The 10,918-nt window shown below is 53.0% G+C and overlaps 1 protein-coding gene across 1 annotated transcript; it reads right to left on the bottom strand.

Annotated features, from left to right (window-relative positions):
* Positions 1-5,100: 5,100 nt before the first annotated feature.
* On the bottom strand, positions 5,101-6,005 carry CYREN (cell cycle regulator of NHEJ). Its single transcript, XM_057425844.1, has 3 exons — positions 5,853-6,005; positions 5,693-5,762; positions 5,101-5,369 (listed from the first exon to the last, which is right to left on the bottom strand). The coding sequence occupies exons 1-3, from the start codon at positions 5,972-5,974 to the stop codon at positions 5,139-5,141; spliced, it is 423 nt and encodes a 140-aa protein (XP_057281827.1). The 5' UTR covers positions 5,975-6,005; the 3' UTR covers positions 5,101-5,138.
* Positions 6,006-10,918: the final 4,913 nt, after the last annotated feature.

Here is a 10,918-nt window from a genome sequence, read left to right as displayed (position 1 = left end):
GGGAGAAAAGATGAAGAATATGCTGTTTAAGACAAGTACAGACACCACAACAGACACCAATTGGCAAGTCTTAGTTTTCCACACAGACCAGACCTAGACCTTTTTTCAAACACAAAGGGAAGTACAGACAATGTGTGCAGTATCAGGCAGGACTGTTTTATTACCCCGGGTTACTGGAAGGAAATACCCCACACATACGTATCTGTTGTGTGCTGTTGAAGAGACAAGGGAAAACCATGCCACACCACAGCAAGACAAATTCAGGGACAACGACAAAATTAGACATACAGGCACAAAGCCATTATTACGAGGCCTCACAGAGACAACTGGGTCAGTCTTCTGTCAGGGCTAGAACTGGATACAAATGTGGTGAGGAAGAGCACCTCTAAAGAGAGAGGCTGCAGTCGGCCGGTCACCAGTCCTAGGGAATGAATTCTGAGAGCTTCACAACTGATACCCTGTAGGGCTAGGGTTCAGTCTCATGGAATACTAAGTGTAACACACGTGCAGACAGCACAAAGTCATTTAGCTTTGCCCTGCCTTGAACGCCTGCTTTTGGGTTGCCAGCAACCTTCTCATGACAGCTATAGGAAGAAAAGCATAGAGTTGGTTTTGTTTCACTGAGATTTATTTTTGGTTGTCAGCAGGTTACAGATGAGAAAAAAAACCAAAAAATACTTGTCATTCTATGATTTCTTCTCACCAGCTTAGGGACTCCCACAGGAATCTCTCAAGTTTGGTGCTATGGGGCAGTACTACCTGTAGCTGAGAAGGTATCTGAGCAACTAGACGGAACAGAGTTCTGTGGGTATTCCTTCAGGAATGAGGACCAGTGTCATAACCAACTTTTTGGAGTATGTGTAGTAGCTTACTTTTAAAATAGTAGGCTAAAATAAGCAAAACACTTTTGAAATTCCCAGCTCATCTCATGCTTTGCTTATGATTGCTAAAATTACTACAACTGCTGATAATGTTGCTGTGTTTGCTTTCACTGCACCACGTAGAAGTCCTGCTCTCTATCTCCTCTGCCTTCCCATTCTTTATCCATAAGACATGTCATGTTGATGATCATCCCCCTGCGTACCCAACATCACAGCTATCACAGCTATCCTCTTCAGTGGCTCCATCAGCAGGTAGACATTGGGCACCTGAAGCCAAAGGGGCAGCCAGGGCACGCCTGTAAAATGTCCCTAGGAAGGAGGATTGCATCCTGGCCAGCCTTCAGGCACAATCTTCCCTACCCAAAGGGGAGAAGGTGAGTGAGCTACTGGGCAGGGAGGCAGCCAAAGGTGTGGAAGGAGGCCTCCAGAGTAAGAAGGCCAGCTGGGACCAAGGGCAAGCCTTGAGCTGGACTTTGACTGGACCTTTCTCTACTGGCAGCCGTGGCATCCCAGGTGGCATTACAATCAGCAAAGATCGAGACCCTGCAGGGGAGGAGACACAGAGCTCCTCGGGGAGCACTGCGGAGCACTTTTACCATAGCTGCACAATCAGGCAACCAGCTCTGGTCAGAAGGATGACGCATTCCAAAAGTAACGTTCCCAACTGGTGCATTTATTGCCCTGAGCAGAGCAGTGCAGGCTGCAGAGATGGAGATGTGTGCAAACGCTAAACCAGAATGAGCGGCCATCTGTCACACTCATGAGGGCTGAAGTGCAGGAGATGGGATCAGTCACCCCTCAGGAGGACAATGGCTCCAGGGAGAAGTGCTGTGTCATGACAGAGCAGGCCCACTGTGGCAGCCATCCTGAATACCCCAGCAAACAGGACCCCAGAGCAAAGTGAGGATGTGTCTGAAGGAGCTGCATACGCCTTCCACCTGTGGCAGCAAAACAGCAAGCCTCCCCTGCAGTCTGAGGTCAGCTGAGGAGTTGGCTGATCACCAGACCCAAATCATACATGCTTTTTCTTCCTGAGTTACAGAAAAGTGAATGGCGTGAGACCAAACTGTGTGACCTCCCCTCTGGAGAGCACAAACATGCCTCCTGCCAGTGGATGGTTCTCCACTGCAACAGAGCTGTTGCCTCCCTGGTCTCTGCTCATCCCTCAGTTTCCCAGCCAGCAGCCCCAGTGTTAGATGACAGCTATGTTCAGCCACAAGGCTTCCTTCTGTGTCCCCACCATTCACCACTTTCAGCTCAGCAGCTGTGTCCTGCTAAGTTTCCTGCTGCAAGCCTTTTGTCCCCATTTCTTCCACCACAACCCCTGCCTAAGCCATCTGTGAGCTTATCCAGATCCTCTTCTGTGCTAAAATTATTGCACGCACACAGGCCAGTTAGGAAGGCACCTGCCCACCACCAGCTGCCTGGCAGCTTTAAGCACTGAGTTTCTCTCAGGGCTTCCTCACGTATTCCTTTCACCTACCTTGTGCCCTTGGGTATGAGTGCAAGTATTACAGGCTCACAATGTGTGTACTCCCTGGAAGCTTCCAGGCCGTGCCTAAATGTGGAATTACTAGGTGGGACTCTCTGAACAGCTTCATGGCAGGGGGTTCCACACACATCACTCTCCACCACACACCTCCTATTTAGATGACACAGTATCAGGGAGGAGCTCTGCATGAGGCTTCATGGCCTTCAAAACCAAAACTGAAAGCAGAGGCAGCTGCCTGTGGCACAATAGGGGCACTGGTGAGAGCCCAGCTGACGTGGGACTTGGCAGCAGCCACAGACCTGCTCCGCTCACCGGGGGGGCACCTCGTCCCTATCCGGTGTGTTTTGATTCCGCACCCAGACAGATGGGCAGCCCGTAAGTATCCTCCACCGCGTCTCCCACCTTTCTAATGCTGCAGCTGTCGGTGGGAGCTGCCAGGAGAAATGATGCTGCAGGTGCTGATGTCTGGGAGGCAACAGGCGCTTCCCCAGCTGCGGGACATTTCTGGGCCAGGCACTCTGGTCTGTGTGCCAGCAATCCTTAGCTTGTCAGCAGCCTTGTTTCACAGGTGGTCTTCCCCTCTCCCTCCCTGCAGCTGATCCTGCCTGAGGGAGAAAAATGGATCCTGGGGCGGAGCGGGTGGCTTGCAGGAAAGGTGCCGAGTCTAAAGCTGCCTTCCCTTCCCACTGCTCTCGCACAGCGCTACTCCCCGAGCATCCAGGGTTGGGGGATGCAGGAAAGCCCGTCTCCTGGCTTTTCGGTGCAAGAGAAAATGCCCATTCCCTCACCCCTTTGCATTCAGGCTGTTCAATGCAGTAGGGTCCAGCAGCTCCACAGGGATATTTGTCCCTGCACAGAGACCAGATCCTGTGCCGGACCTGCATGCTTGGCCTCCCTCTCCTGCTGCCTTTGCCCAGGCACTTGGCCAGCCGTGTACTGAGGGGAAGGCACAGCCCCAGCCTGGGAAGGTGCTCACCCACCTACAAGCCAGCAAAGGGAAGGGCTGTGGAGTTCCATCAGCACAGAGGGTCCCTACGAGCCCCATCTCGCACACACACACCGCGGGGAACTTCTAAGCCATGAACGTGGAGCCTCAATTTCCTGAGAGACTGAGAAACACAGCTCTCCCATGGGAAAAGCACTGTACCTCCAGCGATGCCTGCCCAGAAACAAGGATCTGAAGCCATGCTGGTTCTTGCTGCACTGTGCATTGGGTTCCCCTTTCTTGCACCTTTGAGGCAGAGCCACAGACTCTCACATCCAAAGGCATAGGCGCCTCCTTAGAGGCAGAGGGTCTGCCGAAGCTTGGGAAAAGCCTCAGCTGGACACCGCTCTTTCCTGTTCATCGACCGCTTCTCAGCCAGGCTGCCTCCCAACCAGCCTCGGGGCCAAGCCGCAGACCCCACGGATGCCGGATGTCGTGTCTGTGGCTGAGCTGGTGGCTGGGCGCCAGCTCTCAGCTCTCATTGCCAAACCATACTTCACCTCTAGGCCAGCTGTGTGCTGTCTGACCCAGACAGCAAGGGGCACCCACACCAGGAGCGATTCTGTCCCTGGCACAATCACACCTGGGAACAGGGATTTATCGGCTGGGCTGAGGTGGGGAGGCAGCTGGAGGCTGAGAGGCAAATCCGCCTGCAGTTCGGCAGAGTGAACCGAGAGGCATCACTGGGAAAAAAACAATTGGTCCTTACAGATGTGAGCCTCAATGCAGAGAAGAGGGCAGAGAGACCATGAGATTTCCTTATGGCTCTCATATACGCATAGATCATACAGCAGCACAGGGTCTCTGAGGTGGTTCTTCTCCACCCCTGCTGTGTATTTCCATGCACCTGCTCAGAATGGCCCTGTGCACATGGCCCTGTGCAGCAGTCCTGCAGTGAGCCCACAGCACGCACCAACACACACCACAGAGTGCTGCTTCCCAGGAACAGCAGTGTGTAACACACACCGCTCGACCTGGGGCACAGGAACAAGGTGACCATTTCTGGCCCTGAGCCAGACGGCAGTGGAGGGGACAGACCAGAACAAGCACACAGTGGACAGAGCCCCCTGGTTCTATCTCGCCCAAGTGCAAGCAGGAAGAGAAGCAAACAGGCTTCCTTTCTTGGAGCTGTCCAAAGACACTGCTCCTCCTCCACCTCCTGGACTTACCAGGGATGTCTGCGCGGAACTGTGACCCTAGGAGCTGTGGGTTTCAACACTGACATCACAGCAGCAGCCTTTGAGACTGCAGAACTGGTTCTGTGTGAGAGCACGTCCACAAAGCTCAGACCAACACAAGCCCACGAAAGGGTGTGCTTGGGGAGCAGGGTGAAGGCTGGCAAAGACTGGGTTGCAGTGGGCCACCATAGCCAGAGCATTGCATGGGGTCTCTCTGCCACAGTGGTGCACAGCACTGCTCTATGCCCTGTCTACAACCTTGCATAAAGAAGCTGCTGCTTCTCCCCCATCCCCTTCAGGGACATGAGGGTCCGTTTTCTCTCCTGCTGTGGTCTTGGTGTGGGGGATGTGGTTGGCAATGCTGGTTGGACCGATTCTTCATTTCAATAAAGGCTCTTGCACCTGCGCCAGCCTCATGTGGTTTATTCATCCCCCTTTCAGGCAGGGAAGAGGATGCTGAGCCATCCTACCAGCTCCATAGGCCACCAACACAGCAGATACACAGCGCACTCCACGCCCTCCCCGCACCATCCTCCCTGCTGTGGGAGCGGACAGCCGCCTCACTGGCCCCTTTGCTCCTGGGCAGTCACAGAGGGGCAGCGTTAGCTGAAAAAGATCTCCCTGACATATTTCAGAACATCATCTTGAGAGTCCTCCCAGCCTGTCCTCTTTGCATCAGCACCAGCGTCAGGAGGGGATGGGAGAGCTGGACTGCGGTCGCTGCCTCCCCCCGTGCTGGCTGTGTTTCCAGGAGCCTCGCCTGACGTTGGCTGGAGCTCCCGCTCCTCTTCACTCCGGGACCAGGCCTTCTCCTCTTCCTCGCGCTGTAGCTTCTGACGAAAGGGAAAACAAACAGGCCCGGCTGTGCGCGGCTTCACGCCGGGAGCCCCCAAGAGGCGGAGGTGAGGGCAGCCCAGCACCCCGCGGGACACCCCTCGCCGGACCTCGGGGGCCGATGGGTTTGTCTCGCGGCGCCGACGGACGAGAGCAGTGCTCAGGCACCGGCAGCCTCCGACAAACGGAGGGAGGGGCCCAGGCAACCCGGGCGGTGCTCGGCAGCGTTGCCAGCTCCGCCTGCCGGAGAGGGGCCGCCCGGGAGCTGCGGCCTGCAGCGCTTCCTGCCCCTGCACAGCCAGGGCCGGGGGTGAGGGCTCACCTCGGCCAGAACCGCGAGTGCCGCGTTCACCAGCTCCGACTCGTTCATGCAGTGCACTGCCGCCACCGCCCTGGGCGCCGCATGGGGACGGAGACACTCAGCGCCGGACTGGCACGGGCACGCTCCCCCGTGCCCCTAGCCCCAGCGGCCGCGTCGCTACCTGGGCCTTGCCGCCGCCTTCCGCCTTCCGGCCGCTGGGACCGGGGCCGCGGCCGGCCCTTCGTCACCCGCCGTCCTCATCCAGGCTGGGAGGCGCCGCCGCCGCGGAGCCGCCTTCGCCATGCCCGGCGCGGGAGCCTCAACGGGAAGAGCGCGCTCCGACGTCATAAGCCCTCTGTGACGCGTGCAGCGCGTGTAGGGCGAGACAAGGAGGCACAAAAGTACAAAATGTAATCAGTTCTAAGCGATGTTAAAGCTTGATGGCTTTGTAATGGAAAATAACCGCGGTGCTTGAAGGTAGCTGACATACATTCAGGTCCTCAGGACCTGAGCACAAAAGGTGTGGGAAAAGCAGAACAGAAAAACAGGACCTGGGGATGGGGAGTATCTGGGACTAGCAGATGTCCAGGGTGGGCACAGATAAACCAACTGATAAGTAAAACGACAGGATGATTGCTATGCTTGGGGTGTTAATAAACCCATTAAGCTGGTGTAAGCATCTACTAGGGAGTATCCCGGGACTAGCAGATGTCCAGGATGACAGGATGAGATCAGTTAAAGTAACTGATAAGTAGAAGGACAGGGTGATTGCTACTTCTGTAATGTTAATTAAGCTGGTTATGAACACTGTTGAGAAAAACGACCCGTAAAGACCACCGTCACATTTTTGTATGCATGCGGGAAACCTTCTGGAAAATGATGTAATATGTCCAGTGACCATATAAGGATGACCTGTATTCGGGGACACACGTTAGGAGGAGCTATCCCCCGTGTCTCCTGGCACCGCAATAAAGAATACCTGCTTGTCAACTTGAAACTCTGTTGGCGAGTTTGTTCCTGGAGTTTTCTCCGAATCAATTTGGCGACCCAGATGGGACCCTCTCTGCTCGGCTGCAGGACCCGCTGAGGACAGGGCTCCCTAGGGCCCTCGGAAGTTTTTCCCGGAGGGACCCCTCGACTCATTCGGATCACTGCGGGAGCAGACAAGGACCATCTCATAAAAGGTATTCTTTTCTTTTATATAGTCTGTAAGATGCAGGGGGCATCTCGGTTTGGTAAATTGGTCTGGTAAGCGTACGCACGGTTTGGAAGCCTTCCGTAAATCGAGATAGGAAATCTCGTGGGTAAAGATGTATACCCGGCTGCTAGTGTCCGTTTGGTATACACCCACAAGAAGCAGAGGGTATCTTGTGGTTTGGGTCCTGCAAGACGCAGTGGGTGTCTTGTAGAAAAGCTGTTGGTTTTACCGGTATACAATCACAAGAAGCAGGAGGCATCTTGTGGTTTGGGTCCTGCAAGACGCAGTGGGTTCTGCTTTTGAGGGTTGCCCCATGAGACAATAGCAAGCCCTGCTTAATTCCGTCTTTCTCCTTAACAAAGTAGACAGTAATGCACTGGCTTAAGTATTTTCTGCTTTAGACCAGTTGTGAAGTTGAGAACTCAGCCAGCACTTCAGAGAATCATGCAGTAGAAAGATTTAGTACCTTCAGCTGTGGAATCTCCTTGGGCTCTGGGGGTACTGAGCCTAGAGGCTCTTCATGGAGAATACTGCCTGCACATTCTGCACATGGATCCTGTTCCTATGCTCTGTGTGACATGTATCTTTTCTATTTTGAAAGGGGTGGAGTGAAAGAAAGGAAGTGCGGAGGCTGGCCCAGCTAGAACACCAATTCGAACACCGTATTTCTGGAGAAAATATGGAGACGAAACATCACACTGGAGAAAGAACATGTCAGGCATGGCTTTTTAGTGTTTTAAAGAAATATCCCATTGAGTACAAGTCAAGCTTTACTGAACTCTAATGTAAAAGCACGCACATAACCCTTTGTGAGCAAATTCAAGCCTCATGATCAATTTTGCAAGGGGCTTCCGTGCATGAGCCTGTGCTTTTAAAAAGCTGCAAAAGGCCTTGCAAATGCAGGCTGCCTGCAGCTCTGCTGGGAGGGAAGGAAGTCTTTCTTCCTCTGTTCAGGTAAAGTCTGGGCCTCAAAGGGACGTGTAGTGCTGTTCTCAGTAATTCCTGGTCTGTCAAGCATGTTACTGATGAAGCAAGCCATGGCTGTGCTGCTTACATAGGAGTATGTGATAAAAGCTGACCGTTGCTTTGCTTCACGCTTCCCTTACTAATTTGCTGTGTAGTCTGAAGATGCTTCTGGAGAAATCTCAAGAGAAAGCTGATGGCATAGGTGGGGAGTCCCTGCTCAGTTTCCAGGGGGAGATAAAGGACAGCTGTTCTCCAGTGGCCAACAAAGTTGGTGAACTAAGAAAGGTGAGCTCTGGATGGTTTGGTGGATTTGAGGGGATTATTTTTTCCTGCTCCTTTTGTAGCAGATGCTGATGATGTTGATGAACATGGGTATAGCTATCATGATGAGTAAAAACCAGGAGCCAGGAGTCCCAGCAGGGCTGCTAACATCAATGGCCTCACGGGCAGGGACAGAGTCCCAGGGGCCCCGAGCAAGCAGAGCAGAGCTGCTCCCCAGACATTTTAATACTCTGCCAGCAGGTGATGAACATATCCTCGATGCCCTGCCACCTTATGGGTTGCCACAGAAGTGAGTCCTTTTAGCGCTCTCTTTGATTTCCTTTTGTTTTGCCACATGCGAGTTGCTGACATTTCCCAACAGCTGGAGATGCACTTGAAAAAATGCATGCAGCAGGCAAGATGAAACCAAGACCTGCAAGAATAGCTCCCCATTTTACATGCAGTCAGGATGAATGATCTGTCTGTAGCACACTGGCTGTAACTTTATTGTTGAGACCTTTGAATGCTTGGGCTTTGGTATCAGGATCTGCACATTAGTGCTGTACTTCTGTGATCCACTTCCCTATGACTCCTTTGGCCCAGCCTGCTGGAAAACTAATATGCAGCCTTTTCTTTTCCCACCCTTCCCCAGTCACTGCTGAACAGCCACCACAGTCAGCGATGAGCAGATGCCGGAGCAGAGGAACCACCAGTACCAGAATCATAGAATGGTTTCCTCTGGAAAGAACCTTAAGATCAAGTTCCAGTGCTTTACTGCCTTCACAATAAAGAACATCTTCCTCATATCTAACTTGAGCTTCCGCTGTTTTAGGTTAAACCCATTAGCCCTTGTCCTGTCACTACAGTCCCTGATGAAGAGTTGCTCCCCACCATCATTGTAAGCCCCCTTCAGATACTGGAAGGCTGCTCTGAGGTCACCATGCAGCTTCTCAGGCTGAAGAGCCCCAACTTTCTGAGCCTGTCTTCATATGGGAGGTTCTCCAGCCCCCTGATCGGCCTCCTCTCAACTTCCTCCAACAGCTCCATGTCCTCCTTCTGTTGAGGACACCAGAACTGCACAGTACTGCAAATGGGTTCTCACAAGAGCAGAACAGAGGAGCAGAAGATAGGGGTCACAGGTAGCTGAAGGAAGCCTGGAAACCTTTTGCCTTCCACCTTGTGCAGCCACTAGCATCTAGTTCCAGGTGTCGTGCTACAGCTTGGTATTTAAAAAACAGTGTCATCTAATATGTGTCTTAATTTTGCTGCCCAACTGGAGCACTTAGGACCTAGCACCTTTGGAGAATTAGTCCTGCAGAGGGCCCCAAGAGGGAGCACACATCTGTATGCTTTTCCTCTTGCAAAACTTGAAGCTTGATTCTGCTCAGATCAGGGACTAGCACTAAGCAACTGCTAATAACCACTTAGCAGACTCTTCCTGCTTTTTTGCAGCCATCCTGCTGGTAGTATGGGCAGAAGGTGGTGGGTGAGCTTCTGGAAGCCACAGAAGCTTTGCAGATCCCATGAGGATCTTGCAGATTTGCAGCCCACTGAGGGGAAAGGTGTGAAGAAGCAGGCACAGGCTGGAGCAGGGGGAATGATACTTCAACCTAAAGAAAAACCTTTGCTCTGGTGAGAGACTGGGGTAACTGGCACAGGCATGCTGGTCCCTCAGAGGTAGGGAGCCAAAGGGGGTCCCATGGCCAGTACAGCAGGGCAGCTTTGGCCTACCCAGCAGGAGGGCCAGGACAGTCCCAGGGTGAGCAGCCAAGGGCCCAGACTCACAAACAAGTGCCTGGTGAGACAGCAGCTCTGAGGGTAAGCCAGGAGGTCAGGCCAGGCTGTGCTGGGGTTCAGGCCCAGTGATGGTGTAGGCTTAAAGTTTAAACTAACAATAGTGTGTGTGTCTTTAACGTAGACTAGACCACACTGTTCTAACTTACTAACACGTAGAGAGAAAAGAATGTTCAGCTGCCAAGGGAAGGAACATCACGGGACTGATAACAACTAAGGAGACAGTAAGTGAGACCAAGGATGCTAGTGTTCAAGACAGCAGACTGGCACCCGGTGTAGAGCGAGACTGGAACAGAACAGAAGCAAGGACATACAAATTGCTAACTCATTACTAGGACCTTGCAAGCGTGCACAAGCAGAGGTCATTCAGTAAACACAGTGAGGAAGATTATCAGCAATCACCAGAGACCCCCACTCAACAAGAAAGCGTATGCATAATTAGAATGTAAATATTATAATTAGCTCCTGGAAAGGCTATGAATACGCATGAGTATGCTAAATATACAGCTGCTGCTGGCAAGTAACAGGTGCACTCTCCTTTGCAAAACGATGCACGTGCGCGCCCAGCACTGCAATAAAAAGTGCCTGCTTTCTAAAACTCCAAGTTGAGTCTTAGAGAGTTTCTCTGACCGACTTTTATGGTAAAAGTGGCAAGCAGGGTCAGATGCTGCTGGAAGGCAATGGCCAAGCAGGCCCACAGGCAGGCCAAGGGCAGGCAGAGCAGGCGGCCTGCAAGCCAGTTTCTGGAACAGCTAGGGCCATGGCCAGGCACAGGCACAGCCAAGACAGAGCTGAGGACAGCACTCCATCTCCAGGTGAAGGTGAACCTGAAGACAGGGACACTGCAGCTCAGGTGGGGCCTGAAGGCCTCCGCCTACACCCAGTGGGCCTCCTGAGCCCATGGGCTGGAGGACCAGCTCAGTCTGCTGGTGAGTTATATTTGTACCACAGAGAGGTTGTGGAGTCTCCCTGCTTGGAGATGCTCCAGACTGGAGATGGCCCTGCATGACCTGCCCTGCCTGACTCTG

The sequence above is a fragment of the Pezoporus wallicus genome, unplaced genomic scaffold (assembly GCF_028554395.1).
Source record: "Pezoporus wallicus isolate ANWC-B61680 ecotype Strahan unplaced genomic scaffold, APGP_CSIRO_Pwel_v1 scaffold_3294, whole genome shotgun sequence".
NCBI classification, from domain to species: Eukaryota; Metazoa; Chordata; class Aves; order Psittaciformes; family Psittacidae; genus Pezoporus; species Pezoporus wallicus.
This window is presented reverse-complemented; position numbering and strand designations above follow the sequence as displayed.

What these genes read in the sequence shown, in the direction of transcription:
- CYREN (XM_057425844.1), bottom strand. Translation starts at nt 5,974, where the DNA reads ATGGCGAAGGCGGCTCCGCGGCGGCGGCGCCTCCCAGCCTGGATGAGG. An exon ending in AAGGCGGCGGCAAGGCCCAG is followed by an intron (nt 5,763 to 5,852) that starts GTAGCGACGCGG and finishes TGCGGCGCCCAG; the next exon opens with GGCGGTGGCGGCAGTGCACT. An exon ending in CACTCGCGGTTCTGGCCGAG is followed by an intron (nt 5,370 to 5,692) that starts GTGAGCCCTCAC and finishes CCCTTTCGTCAG; the next exon opens with AAGCTACAGCGCGAGGAAGA.